Raw genomic sequence first — 27,687 nt, forward strand, 5'->3', positions numbered from 1 at the left:
ACGCCGCCGTCACCCCACACGCCTTCATCGCAAATCAACCCCGCTCCGTTCCCGATCCCCAAGCAGACAGCCCCGGAAGCCCCCATCGCACCACCCCCTGCCCCGGGAATCTCCGCCCCCTCGGAAGTTCTGCCCCACCCCGGGCCGGTGGCCGCCACCGCGCGCTTGCGCCGTGCAGCCCCTGTGGTAGCGGTGACGGGGGCGGGTCTGGGAGCTGCAGCGGGTGACGTCATCCCCTGTCCCGCCGTCGGCACCGCCTCTGCCCGGCAAGAGAGGGCTGGGACTTGCCGGCTTGCAGGCGCCGCCATGGCTGCCATATTGGGGAGGAAGTGAGAGCGGGAGGCGGCGGCGGTGGCCAGGAAGCAGCCCTTCCCTTTTCCCTCCTGCTTCGGCGGACGCAGGCTTCCCGGCAACGGCGGCTTGTGAGACCCCCGGAGCGGGCGGTGTAGAGGCGGCAGCGGGTGGTGGCGGAGCTGAGCGCCCCGGAGGCGGCGTTGGCCTAAGATGGCGGACCCGGCGGAGTGTAACATCAAAGTGATGTGTCGCTTCAGGCCCCTCAACGAGTCCGAAGTGACCCGTGGCGACAAGTACATCGCAAAGTTTCAGGGCGAAGACACCGTCGTCATCGCGGTGAGGAGCCGCCCCGGACGGGAAAGGCGGGGGAAGCGCCGGGGGAGGGGGTGTCAGGGGTTTGGGGGGTCAGATACTGCGGGGATGGGTGCGGTGTGAGGAGAGAGGGCAGGGCTGAGGCTATCGGGAGCCCCCGCGGGCGGGAACGCGGCGGGAAAAGGGGTGGCCTTTTGGGGGGGGGGGCTGAGGGGGAAGGGAAGGAGCGCAGGCAGAGCTGTGGATGAGGCCGGCCAGCCTGGATGGGGCAAAGAGCAGGGAGCTGGTGGGGGCAGAGGTCCCCGGGCAATAGGCGTTGGGTTGTGGGGGCACGTCCGAAGTACCGGATCAGGAAACCTCTGACAAAGGCTCTAGCGGAAGGCTTGCGACTTGGGGCGAAGCGTGAGGTTTCGGTGCCGAGCCCGAGCCACAGGGCACGTTTCAGTGTGCCCGCAGTGAACTGCGAGGCGGAGAGTAACAGCCGAGTCCTGCAGTGTGTCCCCCGGCTGGGCTGTCTCTGGTGTTGGCGGTGATGGGTTTGACTGCCTAAATACGGGCTCAAAATACATGTGCTGGGGCTACCATCGAAGTAATTGCCTACAGAGAGTTTTTTGGGACGAAAACTCAGAACTAGTGCAGGGTTCAGTTCAGTGGTGCTTGTGATCTGTAAATCAGTCTTGGGCTAATAACTTTGTTTTCAGTCAGAATAAACAATCAGTTTGGCTTACTACATGCTTGTAAATGTATTTTAACCGAAGTCACCTTGCAAAGTATGAGGCCTATTACAAAACAATCTGGATGTTACAGGGATAAGATAATCTTTTCCTTTTGTTCAGTGTTTCATATTTAGCTACAAAGTGGAGCTAGAATATAAAATTGCAGTAGTTTATCACCTGGTTTAGTCTGTATTGTACAAGCACACTTCATTCCCAGTGTTTTATTCTTGCTGACTTCTAATTTGTGTTTTAATGTAAATACTTTTCTTTCTAGAGTCAGTGGTGGTTGTGCATTGCTGAAAGTAACTTAGATGTCAGTTATACGTCTTAAAATTTTGTATATAAATATATAATATTGTTTCTTGAGGCTACCAATAAGAGCTTTTTCTCACAGTATCTGAAATTGAGATGATTAAGTAAGATACTTCTTTTTAGTGTGACTTGCTAAATACTAGTGCTCTGGTCTGTAATTCAGCTAACTTTGTCAATAAAATATGGAATTCCATTAGTCTGGAGCTGCAAGAACGATAGCATGCTTGTGAAATGAGGTAATTTGGGTTTATGTCATCTGCCAAGTGAGTATCTTGGAGTACGTCTCTTCTTTCTGAGGTTGTACAGGTAAACTCCTCAGAGTAAGGAACCAAATCTGGAACACGGGAAATTTAACCAGAACAAATGATCTCACTTCCATCAGTGAATACCCATTCATTGTGCTGCTGCGTATTCTGTTTAAAATCCATAGTTAAATTTAGAAACTTAATGTGTTCTGACTTTTTAAAAACAAATTTTTCATACCTTTCGTTAATTCTAGTCTAAAAAGCCCCTTACATTGTTTAAATACTTGTTAAGTACACTTAAAAATACCTGAAATGTAAATTGGGCTAAAGTGGTGCCATGTCTGAATAGGACAGTCTGATGGCATGCTCCTGTGGGATTATGGAGGGTTTGGGATTAATATTTAGTGTTACAACTGTACTTGGGTGTTTTCTGCATTGGTAAAAATGACAACAAAAAGTCCTTCAGTGCTCCTAGGTCCAGGACTTGCTGTATCTAGCTTTGGGAAAAATGGCCCCAGAAATTATATTGGGTAGCAGTGGCAGTAGTTGTGTTCTGTTTCACAAAATCTTAAGAAAGGATTGATATTCTGTGATCTTTGTTTTTATAATGTTAGGTATATGACCAGATCGATGTTCTCAGTGTTATGACTTGATTCTCTAAAACTGTTGAAATAATTACTTTAACTTGATTGTTGGGGTTTTTTGTTGTTGGGTTTGGGTTTGGTTGTTTGGGTTTGGGTTTTGGTTTTTGGTTGTGTTTTTTTTTCCATTTTCACGTTTAACAAGCTGAGTTTTTACAAAGTTGTGGACCTTCCAATCTGAGGCTGTAGCCAGCCACCTCGTGCGTTTGTGTGCATGTGTCTGTGTTGTAGAGTTGTCCAAGGGGAGGATAGAAGCAGAAACAGCCTGTCTCATGAAAACAGTTTCTAAAAACATTCACCAGTAAGCTGTGTGTTTGGTTTCTTTCAGGTTTTTGATTTCTGCCTTTATTGCTACATGTCATATTGACTGCCTGTTGGACAGCAGTTGAGGCACTTTTTTATAGCTGCTTCCTCAGCTGCCTGCAAGACTCACACCCTTTCTGTGTGCCTGGATCTGTGCTGAAACAGTGAAGGCGTCTTTTAATAATACTTGGGAGTTGCCCGTAATGGTAGATACGTGAAAACTGGGAGAGGGTGGAAGCAGGGCTTGTACCAGACTGCAGATTTGACTCCTCTGTGGAGGAGGGTGGGAAGGGAAGTCAACGACTGTAACCAAACCCTCCTCCTTCCTTGACTCCCCTGTCATCTCTGTCTATCCTCCCTTCTTTTCCTGTCTCTTGTGTAGGAGGAATCACTGGCATGATTGTCTTTCTGGACAAGTGAGTCGTTTTGATTTGTGTTAGAGAGAATACTTGTTTTAATAGTAGCTAGTATGGAACAGCAATTTGAGGGGATGTATAGTGCTGGTCTGTTTTAAAGAGCAGACTCTGAAAATGTATTGTCCTTCCTCAGGACAAAACTTTTTTAACTTGTAAAGAGCTTTTAAATTATTAATTAACTGTAGCTTCTTTCCAGCTTAATATTTAATTTTTTTTCCCTAATGGTTCTTCCTGTCAAATAAAAATAAGGGGTTTACAGATAATAGGATGACTTGTTACGAGTACATGGCTTTTATGTTAAACATTATAAATGTACCTATTTACAAAAATTAATAGCAGTTTGCTCATTGGTTTCAGGCTTTTGCAAAAGATGAAACAGAGAAGAATAGAAAGCTTATAATATATGTATATGTCCTTTATTTTTTCAGATATAAACCTGCTTGTAATTGAGTAGCTTTATAATTCTGCATCACATCTCTATAGTTTGTCCCTAAAGATATTCCTGTACCTAATCTTCTTCATCTTAAAACTGTCCAAAAGATAAGGTAGATTACTGAATACAGTGGCACTCAAGGACTCCGGGCTGAAGCCTCAACTGAACAGTACTATCGAATGACTGAAGTGGTGAGGTATTACGAGCATTCACACAAATTGGCAGTATTCCACTGTTGTCCAAATCTTTTTAGTAGTTATCCTAGTATATTCCTTAGTTCTATAGCTTTGAAGAGAAAATCGTGGCTACCTGTTTCTATTTTCATATTGATTTAGAATTTGGGGGTTTTTTGTATGTAGGTGTAACCCCTGTGATCCTGGAAGTAGCTTGAGACATTTAGCTTTCTTTTTCATAACCTTTTAAATTAGTATTAGATAATAAATGAATGCAAGGTTGAAGTCACATTAGAATCAGGTTAATGAAGATCACTTGTTAATGCAACTTTTGGCAGCAAGGTACTGAAAAGGAAAACCTAATTCAGGTGTGTTTCTGAGAGACAGGCTGTGCTGGACTGTATGAATGCAAGAAGCAAGGTGCACTCTTAAAACAACTTTAGATATTATTTGCTAGTGAAGAAAAGCACTTTTTAAAATCAGAAACAGGAAGGAAAATGCTTCATGGCTACAGTGGGACTTTAAACATGCATCGGAAATTGTAGTCTGTAGCTGAAACATTCATTCAGTGTAACTCTAATTTATATTATTTTTCTTCATCCCATGATATGGTAGGTAATAGAGACATTTTACAGGTGATACTGATAAAATGATTTAAAAGAAAGCAGCAATTCTAGTTTACAGTAATGTGTAACAGGAAAACTGTACTCATTGACTGCTGTGTCACTTGCTTAGAAGCACCTCGATCATATTTGGCTTTTGTCTAAAATCCAGTGACAATTTTTATGCCAGCAGTGCTTGCTTTTCTCTTTAGAAGAAATTTAGTAAGTAAATCTTGGCTGAAACTCTTGTTCCAAAATTCCTCTTGTTTTGATGCTGGAAATTGAATTTCTAGTCACTTTTTTTTTTTTTTAATAAAATTGCATGTTTTCTGTAACAGCAAATAACTGCTGTAAAAGTTGATACAGGAGTTGCAGTATTCGCACAGAAAAATAGGACAGAAAGGGCTGCGTTCTGCATTGGCTGCAGTTTTGTATGTGTAGCGATGGGACAAGAAGAAAATCCGTTTTCATTATCCTAAATATAAAATACTAATTTGGAAGAGTGCCTTTTCACTCATTCACAGTGTTGGACTCCATTAGGTGTGTCAAAGCAGCAATACCTTAGCTTAGTAATAGGAAGAACTGAGTCAAGTATTTGACGTAATACTTTCCAGAGATTATTTGATGTGCAGTTTTTCTTTTAACATATTTCATGCCGATAGGAAGAATGCTCTTTAGCAAAGATGCAGAACTTTAGGGGAAGATAAGCTCATTACTTACTACTTCAACCTCTCGCCAAGAATAAGCTAACTTGGGTGGTGTAACATTGTTTTAACTGTCCATTCTAGCAATAAATAGCAAAGAGCATTTGCTTATGTTGTGGCAGGAAAATACACTACTGATTTTTCAAGTAAATTTTCATTACTGCCTTTGCTGCAGATACTAATGCATAAAAAATAAGGGGAACCTAGGTAATGATAGAGATAACCAATTCTGTAGTTTATGGAAACTTGTAACAGTAAAATAAATAATTTCTGTGGAAATAACCTTAAGTGTTTCTTGGACTTCTGGGATAGGATTTCAGTCTAGTTTTCATCACAGATTTTTGTGTAGACATCATTGAAGGTACTGTACAAAACCTAACTTTAATGAAGAAACTCATGCATGCTCCAGTTCTTGTATAATTTAGATGAATTGAGCATCCTTTTGTATAAGGATAACTGGTAACTACTCTTTAAATTAACTGCGGCACTGTGTTCTTGAATTTAAACACTTCATTAAGATTCAGTTTTAACTACTGAGAAATCATGTTGGCAGATGTCCTTTTTCAAGGGCTGTGAGAGTGGTTGCAGTTTTTGCTGTGGAATCACATCCCTTCAGTACAAGCAAGTGTAGGAGCTGAAACTGTCTTGCAGTTGGTTACTGTCTACTCAAGGAGTGAATGTAAATGTTGAATTTTCTCTGTTCAGAGAGAGGAAGGCAGGTTCTGCTTGTTCATTTGATATTTTGTGTTGCTTATGTCATGTGTGTTAAATTGTCATTAAGGTTTGAGCAATGCAGAAAACTTCTGGAGTGTGTTAGAGCAGCATCATGGTAGTGACACTGTTGCTACCACTGTCATAAACACCGTGTGGTAATGTTACTTGGACCTTTTGTGTTTTCAGTTCATAGTATCTGATTGTTTACTACTTGGGGAGGAAAAGTCATCTGGTATAGAAAAAATATGATGCTTTAATCTTTCTTGATTAATCTCTTAAAGGTAACGAAGAGGCTTTCTAGCAGAGGGTAAACTGTAATACTGTTTTAGCTTTGTTTACAGCAGAAAGCAGACTGTAAAAAGAAGTGATAAGACATAGATGTTGTATGTCAGATGTCAAAGATGTGAAACCATGCTGAGTGGGAGTAACCTGTATTCTTAAAACATAATTATCTTGGAACCTGCTTGGCTAAACCTACTGATTCAGTGATGATGGAGCAGGGACATGCCTCTAATGTGGGTTTTCATAGGTGTGATAAATGAACTGTGACCTGGGATAGAAGGGAGATACATAATTGGGTTTTTGAGTGCTTTGAAATTGTATTGTGGCTTCATCTAGGAGGGTGTAATAAAAAGGGCATGTAAACAAATATTCTACTTTCCACCTGTAAGGGATAGGGAAGTGACAACTGGTATAAACATGACCCCTCTGAGCGTTCATTGGCCAGAATTAGTAAATTTTGTGGGTATGTTGATAGCAATTGTTAGCTTGAGGGAAATCGGAATTTGTCATGTGCCTAGCTGCTTTCTCTGTATAAATAAACAAGATCAATTAAAGGCATTACTATATGAGTGAAGGCCTTGCAGCTTGGTTTTCTGTTCTTACTAGGCCAGGGCATTCTTCATATGTGCTGTTCTTTATATTAACATTTTATAAAATAGGAGAGACTATATGGGATACTGTAATTTGGCTCTTTTCTCTCATGAAGACATTTAAATAGCAAATGGCAAGTCGATAGTCTAAAAGTATTCTTTGTTTATGGATTATTCTCAAATTAGTAAACAATTTTCCTTTAACACAGATAAAGAAGAGCAGTTCAATTTGGACAAGCTTTGCTTGGCAGAAAAAAAAGAAACCCCAACCGTCTAAACAGTGTTTCATGTTTTGAAGGACGAAAGCTTTTTGAGAACCTGCTGCAAATACCTGCAGATTGCAGGCTGGTGTAGGTTGGGCCTACAGTTCCTTCTAGACTGCTCTACCAGAAACTAGGCCTGAATAATTGATTTATTTATTAAGTTGGATTTTGTAGAAGTAAATAAAAAAAATCTGTCTGGCATCAGAAATATTCTGTAGTATTATGTAAATACAAAACAATGTATGTATATATATCCACACATTCAAACACATACATGATGCAAAATAAAGTGTGTGTTTTAAGGTACCTTTCTGTTGGGAGCAGCAAAGATCAGGTATGTTGATCTGTGAGAAATAGTGAGTCTTGTTAATACTTGCTGCATAGACTGTCAGAAGAGCGTGTCCAGGAACTTTCCCTAAGTCTTCCAAAATCAATTGAATTGGAATAATTGTCACCTGAAACAATAATTTGGAGAAGATTTAAGTCTTGCAAGTATAAACACAGAGATTGCTAATGCTACAGAGATTGTTTGCTGTGACTTTGAACACTTGCTTTTCTTGCTGTATTTTTCCAATGTGTAATGGTAAATATGATCCTCCAAAATGGCATTATTTCAGTGCATGTAAATACGTACTTGAGCATGAAACAGATCTGATTAATGGTTAGTGATATAGAAAAGTTTCAGTGTGTAGCATAGATGATTGGTATTTATGAAGTTGGAGGCTTTTTGGAACTCCAGCTGCTGGTGAGAAAGAAAATGTATAGCTCCTGTTATCTTTTCTAGAATCACCTTTTTATGTAACATGCTTTCAGTCTTCATTTTCTTACCTCAGATTTACTTGAACTTATTAGTTGTTTGTCTCCTAGTGTATGTGATGGCTTCAATTCTACCTGTAGAGCATAGGAATGTGAGATGTATTTGACGCTAACATGAGTAATCAAGAAGGCTTGTGATTTCCCTGCTCTGAAACAAGCATTCTGACAAACTTCAGCACCTTAGGGATAGTTTCCGCCTACTGAGTCTTGTGGTTTCTTGAGTGTATTTACACAGTGAATGCTGTAATTATTTTTTTCCAGGAGGGAGCTCATCCACCTGAATTCAAGCCCTCTCAGCAGATAGATATGTGTTGAATCTAAAAAGCTTTCTTCTGTGTTACACTAGACATTATTAAAAGACAAATGGAAGGTCAGGCTGGGGAAGGGAATGTTGTGGGTGGATGAAAGATGGAAGCTAGAGGCAGTTCCAGAATATCCTTGAGGGAGGATGATAATGAATTAAATTTAGGCAAAATAGAGCACTTAAAAGTTGCAGTTAGTTCAACAATGGTGACTGACATAGATCCCGTGTAAACTTTGCCTATCTGCTTGCCTACCTACTAAATCAAGCTCTGAAAATGCTACAAAAATTTGAACTTTGTAAGATGACCATAATAATTCATATCCTAATGGATGGTCAGCTGCTTAAAACTATTCTGGGCTGCATCAAAGGGAGCATGACCAGCAGGTCAAAGGAGGTAATCCTGCCCCTCTACTCTGCTCTTGTGATACCTTACTTGGAGTATTGTGTACGGTTCTCATGTCCTCAACATAAAGGATATGGAACTGTTGGAGCAATTCCAGAGGAGGGCCATGAGGGTGTTCAGGGGGCTGGAGCACCTTCTGTATGAAGATAGGCTGAAAAGGTTGGGGCTTTTCAGCCTGGAGAAGAGAAGGCTGCGTGGAGACCTCATAGCAGCCTTCCAGTATCTGAAGGGGGCCTATAAGGATGCTGAGGAAGGGACTCTTCATTAGGGACTGTAGCAACAGGACAAGGGGCAATGGGTTCAAACTTAAACAGGAGAAGTTTAGATTGGATATAAGGAAGAAGTTTTTTACTGTGAGAGTGATTGCTCAAGGAGGTTGTGAATGCTCCATCGCTGGCAGTGTTGAAGGCTGGGTTGAACAGTGCCTTGGGTGACATGGTTTAGTGCAAGGTGCCTTGCTCACGGCAGGCAGGTTGGAACTAGATGATTTTAAGGTCGTTTTCAACCCAACTGTTCTGTGTTTCTAACTACGTTATGGAAATCTCTTCTATAAAGCAAAGCTGAATCCAACATTCCTGTCAAAAGCTGTATCAGAGCATTCTCTTACAGTGTCTCCAAAATGAGTCTTCTATGAAAGGTTCCCTTCTTCCAAAGTGGCCTTTTCCTTCTGCTCATGGAGCTTTATTTTAAGCATATCATGTATGGGGAAATACCTCTTGTGCTGACTAGAGGTGATCTGAATGTTTTTTCTTGGTTCGAAGTTTTTAACAAGTATTACCAAGTGTCCTGGGTTTAGCAGTAGCAGTAACCAAGGACACCAAGGTAGTCTATGTGATGTAGTATGAGCTGTTTTTAGTAAATTGGGTTGACCAGAGTTAACCTGCTGCTAGGGTAGAAGAGAAAAACAGATTCACAGATGTACAGATTTACTAGGCATTGGGTTGCCCTGTAAATCAAGTAAATTGAGGTCATGTGGCAGAGTAGTTTTGGAGAACCATTTAGATAACACTTTGAAAGCAAATACATTTAAGACCTTATAGGCAAGCATGTGAAGATTTAGGCAATACTGTATAAGCTGATTTCTTCACTGCAGTCTTCAAGTGCTTAAAATAAAACAAAAGATGAGTTGAGATAGTATAGGCTACTTCTGTATGAACACCTTCCAGTTCTACTTTTAATGTCTGGGTTTTTTTAATGGCTCTTCTGCTTGTTTTTTTTCCAGTCCAAGCCATATATATTTGACCGAGTATTCCAGTCAAACACATCACAGGAGCAAGTATACAATGATTGTGCTAAGAAGATTGTCAAAGGTAAGGTGGAACAAAAACTTTAATAATAAGGAAATGTTTCCTTTTCATATGGATTTCAGTGTTGAAAACTGATATGTCTATTGTTATCTTTTACCCTCTGAATCTTTAATAAGAGTCAACATGGTTCATAGCACTATAAAATCATCCTGTAGTTAAGCTGATAAATTATGTCAATTCTTAACTGTTTGTTGACTGGAACAGCAAGTTTGACAACATTTACCTGTCATGTCTTGGGTTTTTTTTTCAGTTCTCTGCAAAAGATTGTTTAGAACAATTTGTCAGTAATTAATCAAAATAATTCTAATGAATGAAGTTTTACTTCCCCCCCTTCAAATTTGTTGGTGAAAACATTCTACTTTAGTTTGTTTGAAGGACTGTAAGAAGAAAAGGATCTTGTTAAATCACGTATATGCTATAGATCTTTTCTACGCTTGTTTATTTAATACACAGTTGAGGATTTTTTCAATATGATTTTTAGTTTCACAATTAAAAGTTTAAATGTGAATTATCATTGTGCACATCAGGTTGTGCTGTTTCTCCAAACTTGAATTGGCCTAGTAACTTTAGAAAATCAAGTCTCATCATAAGGAAGGTTATTCCACAGTATGTTGCTGTAGTAAGCTGTTAGCTTGTTTCCTGAAGATAAAATTAATTTCTTGAGTTCAGTTTTAAGTTCTGACACAGCTTTCAAAACAGCTTTAACAGTCTTGTCAGAACCCCCTGAAATGTCAGCTATTAGTGACAAGAGAAGATGAGGTAAATGTAGGAGTCTTTTGAACATTATAAAACTGAATTACTGTGTAAAATCCATGCTGCTGCAAGTGTTTAACCCTTTAATGAGTTAAATAGTAATCTAGGATTAGATCAGAAGTTTGCTTCTTTAAAAACTGGAGGTAACTAAGAGTCGTAATGCTGCCCCCTTTCTCCATCTAAAAATCGGATCTGTTCCTCTGTGCAGTGTTTCTAGGCTGTGCTGCGTCAAGTGGCAGATGAGCTCTGGTGGTAGAAATGGATGATGGGTGTGATGGGGTGGCAAAGACTTCCCCATTTGGAGTATCTCATGATTATATTTGGAAAATAGAATTTTTGCTTGCAGGATGTGATTCTACTGTAACTGACTTGTAAACAAATCAACCCACCAGCCCCTCACCCCTTAATCTAGAATTTTGGGTTGGTTCTTTCATAATTTGAACTATAAGCTTATGGCCAGAAGTTTGCAGCTTGAAACTTACAGCATAGCGCATTCTCTTCACAATTAGATGTTGAAACTTTCCCAAAGGCAGAAAATATTACTGCATTCTCATGTATGGTTTCTGCTTAAGAGTTATCAAAGACTGATTTCCTTTTTGCTCCTGAATTTGAAGTCCTGATTTTTCTGGTTGAAGGAACAGAAGCTTCCTATACAGTAAGCTTCTAAAACACAGTCAATGGTGCATTGAAAGGGGTAGGGAGGAGCACCTTCCTCCCTCCCAACTCTAGCACAGAGCTCCCAAACACTGGGTGATTTTAACTTGCTGAACATTTTAGGAACTGCTTACTTGCATTCTATTTCATTTTACTTTCCTTTAGAAGAAGGAAATGAACTCTAATGAAAATACTCTTTCCCTTTAGATGTACTTGAGGGATACAATGGTACAATATTTGCCTATGGGCAAACATCATCTGGAAAGACACACACTATGGAAGTAAGAAATCTTACAATAATTTTCCTCTTCATGTCACTGTTATCTCTTTTTGTCACAATAGTCTTATCTTTCTCAAAATAAAGATGTCTGCTTGATTTCATCTTGCATTTGTAATTTTCTTTCCCTTTCCATTGCAACATTTTGATACCCACAATGGTTCGGTTTTTTTTAGGACTGATAATGGCAGCTATTGTACTTATTCAGCCCTAGGATAAGACATGGTTGAATAATGTTAATAGTACATTTTCACTTTTAGTAGTTCAGGGGATTTCTGAGGTGGTTCTTTTCACCCCTGGCAAATGCTGGTGCTAAATGGGTCGTCAAGTCTCTTTTCTAGATAAAGTATTTACTTTATACCTGTCAGCATTTAAAACTAATTTATCTGTTAGCTCTTTTTTTTGCCTTTGTATACTGTTTGTGATGTTAGAGTCAGTATGAATGTTTTATTTTTATTGTATCCTTTTCTAATAAGGGGAAGCTTCATGACCCGGATGGAATGGGTATTATTCCAAGAATAGTGCAAGATATTTTTAATTACATTTATTCTATGGATGAGAATCTTGAGTTTCATATTAAGGTAAACTTTTCCTCATTATTACTTATTTAATCTATATTAAAACTGGATGTAGTCTGTGGTTAAATTGATGTTCTATATATGTTTCAAATGCCTGTAATTTGGAAATGTGATAGTATGAATTATTTTTGATGTAACTATCTTTTCTTAAAGAAGAATTGTATGAACACTTTAATTGTATTTCTGTTAAACATCAGTGTTAGCTATCTTGAAAATCTGTAGCAGTGCTGATAGTGTTTGAAGCTTTTAATCAGAATTTTTTTTATTAAGGGTGTATTTTAGTTGAGCCCTAAGGGCTTGAGCTAGATGTGTTATTATGTGGGAGATAGTAATCATGCTGGATCCTTGTGATTGAAAAGCAAAGCAGTTTTGCTTTCTGATGCTGTATCTTTATTCCCCTTTCCACTTTTAGGTGTCGTATTTTGAAATATACTTGGATAAAATAAGGGACCTTTTGGATGGTAAGCCTTTTGATCTATATTGAACATAGAAAAAAATTGTTTTGGAGAGAGATACTAAAAAACTTATGGTATTAAGATAGGTATGCAGTATGCTAATCCATAATAAGGGTACATCAAAATGGGAAAGCATGGGGGAAATCTGTACGATATTGCTAAAGCTACAGTAGTGGTTATTTCATGTATATTAATGTATACAAGAAAGTGTTGCTAAGAAATAATGTCTGTGACTTGGATGTGTGTTGTGCACACCTCATTCATTTTGCAAAGAAATCATACATACCTTAGCTTTAGAACTTTTTCTCTTCCAGTTTCAAAGACCAATCTTTCTGTTCATGAGGACAAAAATAGAGTTCCCTATGTAAAGGTGAGCATCAATCTGTTACGCTTTCATCTTGTGCTTCTCTAGCGTATACCATTTACTTCTGGCTTGTTGGTGTGGTGATGTTTTGCCTTTATTTTTTTTTTAAAGGGTTGCACAGAGCGTTTTGTATGTAGTCCAGAAGAAGTTATGGATACTATAGATGAAGGAAAGTCAAACCGACATGTAGCAGTTACAAGTAAGTATTATCTTTCATCACTTTTCATGCTTTATCAGCTTGTTTCTGACATAAAAAGGAAAGATGAGGTGCATGCAAAATAATACTTCAGTTCTTGGCAACTGAAGTGACTATCAGAAATCTGAGATTGTGAAACTTCACAATCTTCCAGTGTCTGCTTTTTTATTCAGGAAAAGAAATAATATACAGTCATCAGGAAAATAAAGGATTTTTTTTCATGTGTGTTTGGTTAAGGATGGAAAAGAAAAATGGGATGTTCCTTTTAAGGAAGACTCAGTCCTGCACTTCCATTTCATTGCTCCTATATAGTAAGGTTCTGAAGTGGGAACCAGAATAATGGAGGAAATAGCAGAAATTTGAATGGAAGGATGTTACTCTATATTGAGTTGCATTTGTGGCGTCAAAGAGCTGGTCCTTTTAGGCTTGTGCGGGAATTATCATTAAAAGCAAGAAGAAATAGGCAGATGTTCTCAGTCAGCTTAAATTGAATTAAAATCTTTCTTTAGATTCAATGTCTTGTTTATTCTGCATGTTTCACAGCAGAAGGGATAGTAGGCATTTAAATGAGAAAAGCCTGAAAGTTTATGGCCATCTAGTTCCAAGTTTTCACTTGAATAGGAAAAAATGATACATTGTAAATCTACCAAAAAAAAATATTCTGGTATCAGAATGTGAATGTACCTTCTCTTCTAATAAAGTAAATTGTGTAAAATACATAGTTGACAGGCTAGCAAATCTTGTCAGTGAGCTTATGTGGTATTAGTAGAAGCCCAAGGGAAACTAGATCTTCGTTACTCAATTAGACAATACTATTGGGTTTGCTGCCTTTTAATTTCATTGTCATTGAGAGATTACTCTATACTGCTTCATTACCTTTAGATCTCTCTCTTCACTGTGGGAAGATAAATTTTTTTTTTTTTAATAATACATTTTAAAAGACATTCAGTAATGTATTTTAAAAATAACGTACAATTATTTTTGACAATATATTTGTTTTGGATTATAGATATGAATGAACACAGCTCCCGAAGTCATAGTATTTTTCTCATTAATGTAAAACAAGAGAATACTCAAACAGAACAGAAACTAAGTGGAAAGCTTTACCTTGTGGACTTGGCAGGTAGTGAAAAGGTAATTCTAAATTTTCTTTTCTGCTCTGAAAAAACTCCAGTTATTATTTACAGTCAAATATTTTACGTTCATGTAATACTGATTGTCCAGTTGTCATCCCTGATGTGTTTTAATTTTGACTTTGGAATGTGGTTTCTGAATCCTAGTCTGGGTTGGCTGTTAGATACTACCTCTTTAAGCGGCTGTGCATTTCTGCAGTGAGGGTTTGTAAATAGGGAATAGGGTGGGGAAGTAGGCTAGAGTTCAGTCATGGTATCTGTGAGAGCAGTGTGTACAGGTATCTCAGCTACCCAGGTACTGGAACAGAGTGAGTTTTATGGATGTGGAATACCTGAATTTTCTTACATAATGGTACCAAGTTTCTTAATTTGAAATTCTGAATAACATTGTTTAAAATGACAGCTTGTTTTCTCTGTCAGTGACCGAAAGCAAGGAAGGAAAGATGTACCATTTTTCTTATTCTTGTATCACTTTTATACTGCAGTCAGCCTTTTTAAGAGCTGGATTTTTGACATTCTTTTTCATCTTTGCTTCTGGGTTTATCCCTCTTTTTGTCTCCAGTTTTTTTCAGTTCTTTCTGCTTGCTGTTGTCTTTCTGTGCGTCATTGTTCTCTGGCCTACTGTTGTCTCTGTTCCTGTGCTTTTTCGGAAATGTGCTTCTTAGTTATGGTCTTTTTTTCCTCTTTAATGAGTATGAAATTAGAAGCATTAAAGTCAGAAAAAAGGGCTGGGTTGCAGGTCTCCTTTCTCTGTAGTTTTTTTTCCTTTCACTGTTTATTTCAAACTTAGCTTCTGTGTTTCCCTAGTTTGGTTTGGTTTTGGTTTTATTTTTCTTTGAAATACATGAGGTTTTCTGATGCCTTGTTTTGGGTTGATTTAAACATAGACAAATAGAATTGCTTAGCTGTAGTCATGAGCTCAGCTTGAGGAGAATAGTAAAGAGAGAGTTTATAAGTCATATTTAGCCCTTGAGGCAGAAGAGCTAAGGTAAATAGAATGGTGTCAGGGTAGTTTTTTGTCACATTCCTGCTGATATCTAAGTACATTTCTAGAGCATTTTTGTAGGCTAGATTCAGCCTCTAAAATCTGTTCTCACAAATTCTTGCTAATAAAGACTCCAGTGTATTTTTCTGAGCAGGTGGTGTGTCTTTTGGGGTTTGATATGGGGGTTTGAGACTACCTCAAAGTCAGGGAGAGTGACTTGATTGCTTAAGACTTATATTGAGTGTGGATGGTGTCTTTTGCAGATGCATTTAGTAATTTACTGCAATATTTTGTAGGTTAGTAAAACTGGAGCAGAAGGTGCTGTGCTGGATGAGGCCAAGAACATCAACAAGTCATTGTCTGCTCTTGGAAATGTCATCTCAGCTTTGGCTGAAAGCAGTGTAAGTATTCTCTTTTGTATTTTTATGTGGTTAAAGGCTTGTATCTCTGAACATGATACTGCACAGGAACACTGTACTGATCTCAGAGATATGCATGGAATCTTTGAAAGTAATCCAGTTGCATCAACACATTGCAAATGGCCATTACTCTTGTACTGTGTTGAAACTAATGATCAGTAAAGTTACATTTAATGTTGAGTGACCTAAGCATCATACTGAAAGTTTTCTTGTGTTTTAAAAGCTACCAGACATAGAAGTACAATTTTATTTCATCCCATGTGTGTTCCTCCTTGTGATTTATAAACTAAAGTAGAATTTAATGTCTTTCTAATGAGGTTAAACCTAACAAAATCTTAGTTCTAGTTCTTACTTCAACAAATTGAATGTGTCTGAAAAAATGTGACTGATTCATTTAACCATTTTCTTGATAGACTTATGTTCCATATCGTGATAGCAAAATGACCAGAATCCTTCAAGATTCACTAGGGGGTAATTGCAGAACCACTATTGTTATTTGCTGCTCTCCATCATCATACAATGAATCTGAAACGAAATCTACTCTTCTGTTTGGCCAAAGGTGAGTAAATGACTTAGTATTTTGTACTTACTATGCTCAGAAATAAATGCAGAATGAGAAATAAGTTACAGTGTTAAGATTCTCAAACCAAATTAATTAGAGAGTTTACTTTCTTTCTGTAATTCTTCAGTGTGTGTGTGGTGAAATGTTGTGATCTGTCTTATACTGTATAAAAAAATTTATTACATCCTGTGGTCTGTTTCCTGTATCTAGCATTCCAGTACCATTTAAGTTAATACTTCTACATTCCTGTGTCATTCATAATTGAATTTATAAGTACCCATTTAGAATTTGGCATTTTGTTAGGTATCTCTTCTTTACCACTCTATTATTAGTGCTTCATCATCATACTCCAGTTCCTGACCACTAGATTTAACCACTTAATTTACTGGAACACATTACAGAAGCTGTCAGCATTACTTGGTTCATCTGGTTATAGATGTTAGTATACCTAAATAACTAATTGTTAGTGTAACTAAGTGGAAGCACTGTAGTTCAACAAGGTAGTTGTTGTTTTTTTTTTTCTTTACTGGTCTTTCCAGATAAGTTGTTTATTATGGGAAGTAGACTAGGTGACTTCAGAAATTCTGAAAAACCTGGCAGAATATGGGTACTTAGTGGGTGTGGAGTAACGACTGCATTCTGCAACAGTGGACGTTTATTGGTCTCCTTTTAAAGTCTAGGTCTTTTCCTTTCCTTTAAGTATTTCTTGAATGAGCTATTGAAAAATGTCTTCCAGCTGTAGCTCTGTAGTTTCACTGCCTCATGCTCTTGACTTCTTCAGGAGTTAACAGTACTCTTCCATCTCAGGCACTGTAATTAGTCTAGTATATTAATACAACCTTCTAGGGATGTTAAATTTATATTGAAACCCCCAGCTTGTAGTAACTGAAGCCTACGTAAATTTCACATAACTTAGCAGAAAATCATGTGCCTTTTGGTAGTCATCAAGCACAGTGAGGCTTTGCAGAAAGGAGCCTATAGGAGTCATAATGGGGAGGGGCGGGGGGCAGGATTTCAGGCTATCATTAAGCTTTTTACCCCTTCTGATCTTTCATGTGGGGTATTTGTTAGCAGGAGACTGTACAGAAAAGTTACTGAGGTAAGTGCCGTATGGCACTAAAGTAAGACCTGTATCTTAACTTCATGAATACATGTTCCTAGTGTCTGTAGTTTCATCTCCAAACCTAGTGTCTTTGAATGAGATCCACCTGACTGAACACAGACAATCACATCTGAACTTTCTGGCTTGTGACACCTTTTTGATTAATGGTGATCTAGTAACTGTGGATTTTTAGGTTAAAATAGCAGTTGTATCAATCCAACTGAAAGAATAGTAAGTTGACAGGGAGTAGAAATAAGCTTTTTGGAAGAGGTGGGAACGTTTACACTTCCACCAGTGCTCTCTAGAAACTTTATTAAATAGGCTTTACTTCCTTTTTTTAAAAAATGAAGCTTCAGATCTTTTTGCTTTTTCTGTGCAGAGCAAAGACCATTAAGAACACAGTCTGTGTCAACGTGGAGCTCACTGCAGAACAGTGGAAGAAAAAATATGAGAAGGAAAAAGAGAAAAACAAGACTCTGCGTAACACCATACAGTGGCTAGAAAACGAACTCAACAGATGGCGGAATGGTAAGAAGCAATTCAACTTTTCTTCTGACAGCTTTAAACAAGACAACAGGCACTGAATTAGTCTTCCGGGTACTAAAAGTTAAAGGACTATGCAAGATAGTAATAAGTACGTTAAAGCCAGGATATTAAGTTGACATTGGACCTTAATTTTTCACCACATTGCAACTGGAACAACTTCGAATAGTCACGTAATGGCACAAATGTTTGCAAGTATATTGGTGTTAGGTTGATCACCACTTGGTTTTCTAGCAGAGCTAGAGTTACATACATTCTAAAAAAAATTATTTGGGGGGAGAAAGAATGATATTAATTGCAAATGCATAAAATATTTCCTCTGGTTCAGTTTTCTAATTCAAATTAATATCATAAGATCTTGTCCTGGTTTAAAACTCAGACATGTTAGTGAGCAAAAAACTCGCCCAAACCCCCACAAAGTGCTGACAGCACAAAATGTGTGCCTGTTCTTTCTTCCTGAATAATTAACTTCTTACCTATTCAAGTGTCGGAGAAAATGCAAGTTAAATATGAAGCCTTAAATTCAGGGAAGGTGGAATGTAGGTCATTTTTACAGATGTATTCTGGAGTTTAGCAGCTGTAGAAAATGATCTTGCAATCTTGTAGACAACTCCTCATGTAAGGCTGAGAAAAGTGGGCTGACTTAAGTAAGTTTAATAGATGTGGGGTTCTGTTTTATTTGTTTCTTCCTGTCTGGTTGGTTGGGTTTATGTTGGGGTTTTGTTTTTTTCTTTCTTTTGGTTGGTTTGGGTTTGGTGTTTTTTTTTCTGTTAGTTATTAAAAATGTTTTATGGAGATGGTATGAGGCCACACCTGAAATGTTCAGTATCTTGTGTCAGTACTCTGGAAGAACTACACTTGAGTGTTGGAAAGAGCTCTAGAGGAGTGAATAAAATATTTTGTAATAAGGCGCTGAAGAATTTAGTTTTGTTTACCAGAGAAGTGCCCTGATAATCGTGTGGTATTTTTTCTGTGTGAAGTTAGTAAAGTGTTCTCATCAGAAAAGGCTTAACAAACATAAAAGGGTAAAAGTGTAACTGAAAAGAAAGTATTTTAAATTGGAAGCAAAGCAGTTTAAAAATAGATATGGTTACCTCGCAAAATAGACTACCAAGGGAAAAGAAAGGATTTTTCTGTCTTCAGGGCAAGTTAGGTGCCTTTCTAGAAGACAGAGTTTGAGATTTAGAACTCGTAGCAGAGTAACTGTGTGAAATACAATGTTCTGTGATAAGCAGGAGATGATTTGGATGATCTAGTGGTAGGTTTTTTATCATCTAATCACATGAGGTCAACTGCATGTTAAAAGTGGAGTAGTACTGTTAGTAGGAGCTATGTAATACTTCTCATGGCTAATGTCGTGGAAGATGCCGCATGGCTGATCATACCAAAACTGAGTATATTTGTTTCTTTAAGGGGAAACTGTACCAGTTGATGAACAGTTTGACAAGGAGAAGGCTAACTTGGAAGCTTTTGCAGTGGACAAGGATATTACTGTTGTTAATGATAAGCCAGCTACCACAATTGGAGTAACTGGCAATTTCACTGATGCCGAGAGAAGAAAATGTGAGGAAGAAATCGCCAAACTATACAAACAATTGGATGACAAGGTATGCCATTCTTATTTAATGTAAAACCTCTTGGAAATACATCTTGAACTATGTTATGTAATACTTAATTTGGCAGTCTTCATTTGTTAGTACAGCTTACTTAAGTATTTGCTGGGAGTGCCTGCTCCAATTCTAAAGCTCTGATTAAGAGAAATCAAAGTTGTCTTATCTGGTGCTACTAAAATAATGTCCTGAAAACTAACGTATCAGTACATTGGAAAAAAAGATGAAAGTTAGGAAGGAAAAGTTAATGAGAATCTTGAATGGTATTTATACTTTTTGGGTGTAGAACATTCTTGACTTTTGGAACAATACTGTACCAGAAAGAAAAATAATGAGAAAGCAGGGTTATATGTAATTTGAAAACAGCAGTTTTTTTCCTTCCGTGTTACACATTTTATTTGAACATAATTTTAAATGTAAGCAATGGTACTAAATTTGGAGAGGAAACAAATCTTTTAGTTAGATCATCATTCTTTCTTGGAAGTTAGAACAACTTGGAGAAAACTTGCAAAAGCACAGGTGTAAGAGTTTTGTCTTTGAACAGTTTTTGTCTTTGTTGAGACGTGTGCTAGGTTAAGAGCCTAATGGATTAGCCAGTGAAATCAAGTGGTTACTTCTGTTGCTTTCAATTGTGTAGTTGTCTCAGAATATGGAAAAGTTAGATGTCTAACATCTACTGTCTCTTAGATTATTTTTCCTGAGTGGTATTTGTTAGTTTATCAAACACAGTCTTACTTGAACTGCAGGATGAAGAGATTAATCAGCAGAGCCAGCTAGTAGAAAAACTGAAAACACAAATGTTGGATCAGGAAGAGGTAAGTTTCACTCTTGCATCTTTGTCTTTCCTTTAAATAAATTTGAGATGTTGTGAATAGGTCACAGTTCGTAACCAGGGAGTAGGATGATGGCTTACTACTTTACAATAGTTCTCTCTTATTCCTTATCTGAATGCTCTGCCTATTCATTCTTCCCACTTTGTGCTAATAGCTAAATTTAAACCAGTTTTCTTGAACCATGAAGACTGAAGGAATTTTAAGTGTTTTATGCAAAGATACCAGCAGTTGTTATTCCCCATGCAAAGTTAGCAGTTTGTCAAAACTGAATATACCTTGATTTACTATAAGAAATCCATTTCAGGTTTTACTTTTGGTCAGTTGCTGTACAGAGAGAAAGGAAATGTAATGGCCTATAAATTAAAAGAAAGTATCCATGTGTTACTTTAGACCATGCTTGCTAGAATATTCAAATTATTTGTCTGCACATGTTGTCAGTGTTGTAACTTAATTAAATGGGGAAAATACCTATTAATAATGAAACTGTTAATTTCCTTTAGCCAAGCTACTAGAAAAAAATAATTCTGTCTAGCACAAACATTAGAAAATTATGATCTTTTGTTGCATGGCAAGAAGAAAATGGGTTGAGGACTTGGGAAGTTGGACCTACTGTTTAATCTTACTTAAGTAAATTAATCTGCCTCTTTACCAGCCGTTCCCTTTGTCCAGATATTCTGGAGCATCTAATAGTTAAAATGCTGAAAGTTTAGTCCCTGGCCTGTTGACAATTTCAGCCTCATGAAGTAGTGTGCTTTTTTGAGAATTTGCAATATCCCATGTGCATTTTCAGTTGTTGTCCATATGTGTCTTGATTTTTAATCACTTCCTTTTGGAAATACTTAATATAGATGATAATTGTTTGTGATACTCACTTTACCTATCCTTGGCATCCTTACTGCATAATGCTAGACACTAAAAATGTAGATATAAGCTATTGTAGTAGCTACAAGCATTGATAAGATTCAACTTATACAAAGGCTTTTCCTCATGATTATTTGTTGTTGTAATTTTAAATAAATCTCTCTCAATGTTGCAGCTGCTAGCATCCACCAGACGGGACCAAGACAACCTGCAAGCAGAGTTGAATCGCCTTCAGGCTGAAAATGATGCCTCTAAAGAGGAAGTGAAAGAGGTCTTACAAGCCCTTGAAGAATTAGCTGTCAATTATGATCAGAAGTCTCAGGAAGTAGAAGATAAGGCAAAGGAATACGAACTGCTTAGTGATGAGCTCAACCAAAAATCGGTATGAAATTGGCATAAGAAATTACTGACAGTCTCCAACGTAGCTTTTCTTGCCTCACCTGTATTTCTTGCTTGAAGTCACTTAAAAATTTTTCACAAGGGAAAATGGGAGCTGAAGTCTAAAACTCCTTTATTTTTAGTGAAGGATGATGTTTTTCAAAACCAGTAAGCTTCAGAAGAGTGCACAGCGAATGTTGACCTTGATAGCTCTCATCTTTTTAGCACCTGTAGCATTTTACTACTTGAAAATAGAAAAATCCTAAATATCAGAAGTTAACTCTCTCATTTACATGCAGGTGATCTGACTCCAATTTTTTGTCTTCCTGGTGCAGGTGGGGTAATCTCCTCACTTAAGAATCTGCTCCTTCCAATCTTGAAATTGCAGTGAACATGCTACAGCTTTTCTTGAAAGGAATGTGTATTTGCATGCTGCATTTATGGCACCTAAAATACCTTAATCTTAATGCCTTCAAAAATAGGCTGTTTATTGTACCCTCTGAAAGGAGCAGTCCTGAACACTGAGGACGTATTCAAAAAGATTACTCTGGTTAAAATACAGATGCAGCACCAGTCACACAGCATGAATACCATATGCTTCCTTACATACCTGCGTAGGTTCTGAATTGACTGACAGTTTTGGTAGCCAATTATTTGGCAGACCTCAGTCAGTTTTAGACAGTTAATACTCTACCCATGATTCTGAAGTTCTTAAGTACTGGAAAGTATCAGCATAATTGTTGGTATTGCAGACAGAATATGTGATGGCACAAGCCTCTTGAACTCTGTTCTTGAAGATGAAAATTGATTGGGTCTCGGTCTCCCTAGTGAGTGTGTCTCAGTTTTCAGTTAGTAAGTTTTGACTAGACAGAACACTGGCATTACAAGTGATGTTCATGAGATCATGAAACTTCTCTTTAAACTTCAAAGTATTTTGAGCTGTATAATCTTCATTGGTAATTGACATCACTTGAAGGTTGGCCGAAAGTCAGATTGTCTCTGGTCTTACTACGAGCAGCATTTAAAACTTGGTGGAGTAGGTTAGATGTATGCGTGTATTATTCTGAAGTGTGGTTTGCTTTTTCTTGGTGGTGGTTGTTTGTATGGTTGTTTTTAATTAGTTTATAGACAGTCCAGTAATTCTAGATACTACAGCTAATGTCCACTGAGTGTCATGAATAACTCAATCCCCAAGAAAGCAACAACCGTTCTGAGATGTAGTAAAATTAGACATTTTAGTGTTGTCAGCCTGTCACAGCTAAACCATGCAGCAATTATCCTTTGGTATCATCACTGGCTGAAACTTTTCTGCTGTAAAATTTCTGGCATATTTTTAAAACTGGAGAACAAATATCGGACAACTTCTGAGTATGCAAACTGCTCAGCTGCAGCCGTTAGAACCACAGCAGGTCAAATGAGCTGAGAAATTGCTCTAGAGTAAGTGCAGTGATTATGAATTCTTGGAACTGGATGCCTTTTTGTGATTTGAAAGTAGGAGAGAATTAAAAGCTCTCCAGGAAAAGCTGATATGATTCTTCTTTACCAAAATACAGTGAAGAGTGTTGGACTTGCTGTCCATATACCTTTTGCCTAAAAAATGCAATTCTTCAATATTTAGCTGTATATAACTCTGCTGTTAAACAACGTTGACGTGAATTTTGTTGCAGAGCTGTAAGATTATATTTTGTTAGCTGAAGACCTCTGTCTCCAGCACTTAGCAATATTTATTCTGAATGAAATGTAACTCCAAGACTTCTAAATTTTTAGTATATAGTATATTCACATACGTTGATACCAGCCTGGGTTTAGGCATGAAAATGGGATATTTCAGTAGGCAACCATATGTTGCTATATTTAATTAGTATGAAGCTAGTTCTAAAAACAAGAGCGTGTTGTTTATTGAAGTGTAATTTCTTTCTTCCTATAGGTTACTCTAGCCAGTATAGATGCAGAGCTTCAGAAACTTAAAGAAATGACCAACCATCAGAAGAAACGAGCTACAGAAATGATGGCCTCCTTACTGAAAGATCTTGCAGAGATAGGAATTGCAGTAGGAAATAATGATGTCAAGGTAAGGATTAGTCAGTGTAATTTTTAATGCCATATATTACACACATACATTGTGGATATGCGGGGTCAGTTTTTTTTAGTGTGGTAAAAACCACCATAGGAAGCCTTGTATATGTTGATGGTTTGAACATAAGCTTATCTCTTGCTTATGCTGTGACTTAATTCACGTATCAAGCAGACAAGACAAGAGCAGGTATGATTTCTTTCTGAAGTAGTAGTTTCATTCATATTGTTAAATTGCTGTATGAAGTGGTCATAATCAACAGCATCATCTTGGAAACCTAATGCTGAGCTACAGTAGCAGAATGGGAAACTGAAATAAAAGTTAAATGTAGAAGATCACTGTAGGACAATGTAAGCAGTGTTAGAAAGCTGTAGGAAACCGTATTTCCCTCTTTACATGACTCATTACCTTTATGCAAACTTCTCAATAATCTGAAAATTACGTTTTTGTGTTTAAATGCTCTGTCAGTCAAGGTGGGGGATGTGTATTGGGCACAAAGTTGCTTCAGCTCACCTTTGTTTTCATTATCTGATCTCTCTGAATGTGTCATTCCACACTTTTCAGCAGCCTGAGGGAACTGGCATGATAGATGAAGAATTCACAGTTGCAAGACTGTACATTAGCAAAATGAAATCAGAAGTAAAAACAATGGTAAAACGTTGCAAGCAGTTAGAAGGCACACAGACTGAAAGCAATAAGAAAATGGAAGAAAACGAAAAGGAGTTAGCTGCGTGTCAGCTCCGTATCTCACAGGTAAATGTTTCTTTACAAGAGACTTTTTGAATGTCCTTAGGAATTCATTAAGCTGCTGAGGAAAAGAAGAAGGTTGCAATTTCTTTTTGACACCTAACAAAGTATATTGTGATCAGCCGTAGATTCAGCTGTATCCTCAATACTGTTTTTGATTTGAATGCTTCTGAGTGATTGTGTGACAGGAGGTCAGAATTTCTGCAGTATGTCTGTAGCCTGATAATACTTCTGTAGCGCTTGTATTAAATATTAGGGTCAGCAGGTTCTCCATCACAGGTTTCTTTACAAACACAAGTCTTACAGAAGCACTCTGTGCTTACAGTGAGCACTCTGCCTACTAATACAGCAAGTTGGAAGTGGGAGAGATAGCAACAGCACAGTAAAATCACAATAGTCTTTCATGGCACATTAAATTTACTTCTAATGCGAGAAAGGCCATTTTAATGTAATTGTTAGAAAAAATCAGTAATGTGACTTTTAACACCTCTGAAAATTGTGAGCTAAATGTGCAATTTAATTTTTCTGTATTTTGTTTCACATACAGATGGTCATCTCATTTTTTTAAATGAAAAGATGCATATTTCAGTGCTCTCTTCTTAATACAGTGGGCCTCTCTTTAGTATTTCAAACAGTTAAAAATGTATTTCGTTCCTATCCAGAATAAAGACATTGTCTTACAGGCTGCATTACAGATCTACTTGAGTAGTCATATACTTAAAGAGTTGGTATCATTTTTATTTTGAGATCAAGTTACTTGATCAAGTTTAAAAATAAGTATGAACTGTTCATGCAAATGTAATTCTGTGATACCTACTTCCAAAGTAAATGAACATTTCTGTTCTCCAGCATGAAGCCAAGATCAAGTCTTTGACTGAGTATCTTCAGAATGTGGAACAGAAGAAGAGGCAACTGGAAGAGTCTGTGGATTCCCTTAGTGAAGAATTAGTTCAGCTCCGAGCACAGGGTAGGGATTACCTCCTTACAGCCCACACACCACCATCTTAAAGTATATAGTGATAAATAGACAATTGTTCTGTTTAGATTGAAGGGAATCACTACAAAATGGCTTTTTGCTACTGAACATGTAGAATTAATCAACAGGAAAATGCTATTGGAAAGAACTGCTGTGGATAGGGTTAAATTAAAGATGGTATTGATTTAATCCAGCTTTGTGGTGGGAGGGGACTTTTTCCCAATTTTAAAGCATTGGGAAGGGAGAAGTAACTCCATCTTCCCTGTGATAGCCTAGTTACCTGTTTTCTCTCCTCTATCCCTACTAGAAAAAGTCCATGAGATGGAGAAAGAGCACTTAAATAAGGTTCAAACTGCAAATGAAGTCAAAGTAAGTTAATTTCATTGGGTTTTTAGGGTGGTTGGTTTTTTTTTTATTTTTAAGTATGGCAACTTCTTAAAACGTATAACACATACTGTTTGGTTTTTTTTTTTTACAGCAAGCTGTAGAACAGCAAATTCAAAGCCATCGTGAGACTCATCAGAAACAAATCAGTAGCCTAAGAGATGAAGTTGATGCAAAGGAGAAACTTATCACTGAACTTCAAGAGTAAGTAATTGTCTTTATTTTAGTAGTGCCACATGTCTCTGGACTCTGTCAGTAGTATAGAAGCACAGTGTAGTGGGAAGGAGTGTGGAAGGCACACTCCTCCAACAGTCTCTTTCTAAATTGTGTTGCTTTAGTGAATGTGATATCTGACAGGTTCAGCTGATATATGTGTATATATATATATATACACACACACACATATAACATGATTTACTTTCTGTGTTCAGCCAAAACCAGAAGATGATGCTTGAACAGGAACGTCTTAGAGTTGAGCATGAGAAGTTGAAAGCAACTGATCAGGAGAAAAGTAGAAAGCTGCATGAACTTACGTAAGTGAAAATGGTGCATAAACCAAGTGTGTGTTGAAACACTGACATTTTAAATACTAGTGACCTAATAGGATGAAGTGGCTCTCACTGTATGATATACGTATTAAAAAGAGAACCTCTGCACTGCCTTCATATTTAAAATTGGAAGTAAAATTGTGAGGTCTGGGAAGTTGATAGAATGCTGAGATATTCTTTAGAGTATTACCTTAAATATTTAATGATTTAGCTGTGAACTAATAGTGGAACTGGCCAAGTGAGGAGAAGTTTCAAGAGGAAAAGAAGGTTTTTGGCTACTTAGCAGGAATGCTTCATTTTCATGCAGTGCCTGACCCTCCTATTCCAACCTCGAGTCATAAAAAGTCCACATTCTTTTTATGTATCCTGTCATCTGAGTAATTGCACTGCCTTATAATTCTGAGAGAGAACATTAGCAGTGCAGTAAATGCTTTCACAGTAGGAAGACAGAAGCTCTGTGAAGTGATCATTTTTAGGTTATATTCCTGTAAACTGAGATTGTTTTTCATGATGCTAGCTTTGACAGCTGTGTTGGGGTGAGGTGGTAGAACAAAACAAAAAAAAGGTTCATAATCTGTCATGGGATGCTTGTCGTCTCAGCTGGTCAGAGCTAAGAACATGTATAGGGCAAGTTCTCCCCTTGTATTTGCCTAGGACCTGCATCTGAGAATCTTTCTTTACCTACTCTAGAAACTTAAAATTTATGCATCTGGAGGTACTTGTTTGTATTCCTTAAAAGTACTTCCCTCTTTTTGTCCTGCAGCTCCCTGACTTCTACCCCAATTGTACGTGGACTTCTGAGGGTCATACCCTCTCTTGGCCACATCTTTAACTGAGGACTTCAACTGAAAGATATTTTTCATTCGTACCATATAGTGTTCATCACTCTAGTCTCCTAAAACATTAAAACTTCAAGTTTTGCTCAAATGTTTCAAGATGAATTTATTCTGTTTTAGGGTTATGCAGGACCGACGGGAACAAGCAAGACAAGACTTAAAGGGTTTGGAAGAGACTGTGGTAAAATAGAATATATTCCAAAACAATATTGGTTTGGGTTGTTTTGACGGGGGGAGTTTGTTTGTTTTGGGTTCTTTTTTTTTTCCTTCAAATTTTTTTTTTGGGGGGTGTTGGTTGGTTTTGGGGGGTTTTGGTTTGGGTGGTTTTTGGGGGGGGGGGTGGTTAGGGGTTTGTTTTTTGTTTTTTTTTTTTCAATTCTTGTTTGTTCGGGTTTTTTTTGATTTCTTGTCCTTAACTTTAGGCAAAAGAGCTTCAGACTCTTCACAATCTCCGGAAGCTGTTTGTTCAAGATCTGGCTACTAGAGTAAAAAAGGTAATGTGGTGGTGTAGTGAAACTTGGTGTTTCTGAGAATGCTACATAAATTTTGGTGTGGAACTAAATTGGAATTGATATTTACACAGTGTAAT

The 27,687-nt window shown here is 37.7% G+C and overlaps 1 protein-coding gene across 3 annotated transcripts in view; it reads left to right on the forward strand.

Annotated features, from left to right (window-relative positions):
- Positions 1 to 237: 237 nt before the first annotated feature.
- KIF5B (kinesin family member 5B) overlaps positions 238 to 27,687 on the forward strand; it is a 33,250-nt gene continuing 5,800 nt past the window's right edge. Inside the window, exons 1-22 of one of the 3 annotated variants that reach the window (XM_061468127.1) lie at positions 238 to 630; positions 9,746 to 9,833; positions 11,445 to 11,518; positions 11,991 to 12,095; positions 12,505 to 12,553; positions 12,862 to 12,917; positions 13,023 to 13,110; positions 14,117 to 14,241; positions 15,522 to 15,626; positions 16,058 to 16,203; positions 17,688 to 17,836; positions 19,265 to 19,458; positions 20,208 to 20,276; positions 21,331 to 21,537; positions 23,461 to 23,604; positions 24,175 to 24,360; positions 25,204 to 25,321; positions 25,638 to 25,699; positions 25,809 to 25,918; positions 26,146 to 26,247; positions 27,219 to 27,279; positions 27,521 to 27,592. In XM_061468127.1, the coding sequence (XP_061324111.1) occupies positions 505 to 630; positions 9,746 to 9,833; positions 11,445 to 11,518; positions 11,991 to 12,095; positions 12,505 to 12,553; positions 12,862 to 12,917; positions 13,023 to 13,110; positions 14,117 to 14,241; positions 15,522 to 15,626; positions 16,058 to 16,203; positions 17,688 to 17,836; positions 19,265 to 19,458; positions 20,208 to 20,276; positions 21,331 to 21,537; positions 23,461 to 23,604; positions 24,175 to 24,360; positions 25,204 to 25,321; positions 25,638 to 25,699; positions 25,809 to 25,918; positions 26,146 to 26,247; positions 27,219 to 27,279; positions 27,521 to 27,592 (2,436 nt within the window). In that variant the 5' untranslated portion in view covers positions 238 to 504. Of the gene's footprint in view, positions 631 to 6,235; positions 6,272 to 9,745; positions 9,834 to 11,444; positions 11,519 to 11,990; positions 12,096 to 12,504; positions 12,554 to 12,861; positions 12,918 to 13,022; positions 13,111 to 14,116; positions 14,242 to 15,521; positions 15,627 to 16,057; positions 16,204 to 17,687; positions 17,837 to 19,264; positions 19,459 to 20,207; positions 20,277 to 21,330; positions 21,538 to 23,460; positions 23,605 to 24,171; positions 24,361 to 25,203; positions 25,322 to 25,637; positions 25,700 to 25,808; positions 25,919 to 26,145; positions 26,248 to 27,218; positions 27,280 to 27,520; positions 27,593 to 27,687 lie in introns of those variants that run through there. The other 2 variants (XM_061468126.1, XM_061468128.1) reach the window with 2 other exon arrangements.

The sequence above is a fragment of the Pezoporus flaviventris genome, unplaced genomic scaffold (genome assembly GCF_033815535.1).
Source record: "Pezoporus flaviventris isolate CSIRO_AGI_PZ_B2104156 unplaced genomic scaffold, CSIRO_AGI_Pfla_v1 ptg000047l, whole genome shotgun sequence".
Taxonomy (NCBI): domain Eukaryota; kingdom Metazoa; phylum Chordata; class Aves; order Psittaciformes; family Psittacidae; genus Pezoporus; species Pezoporus flaviventris.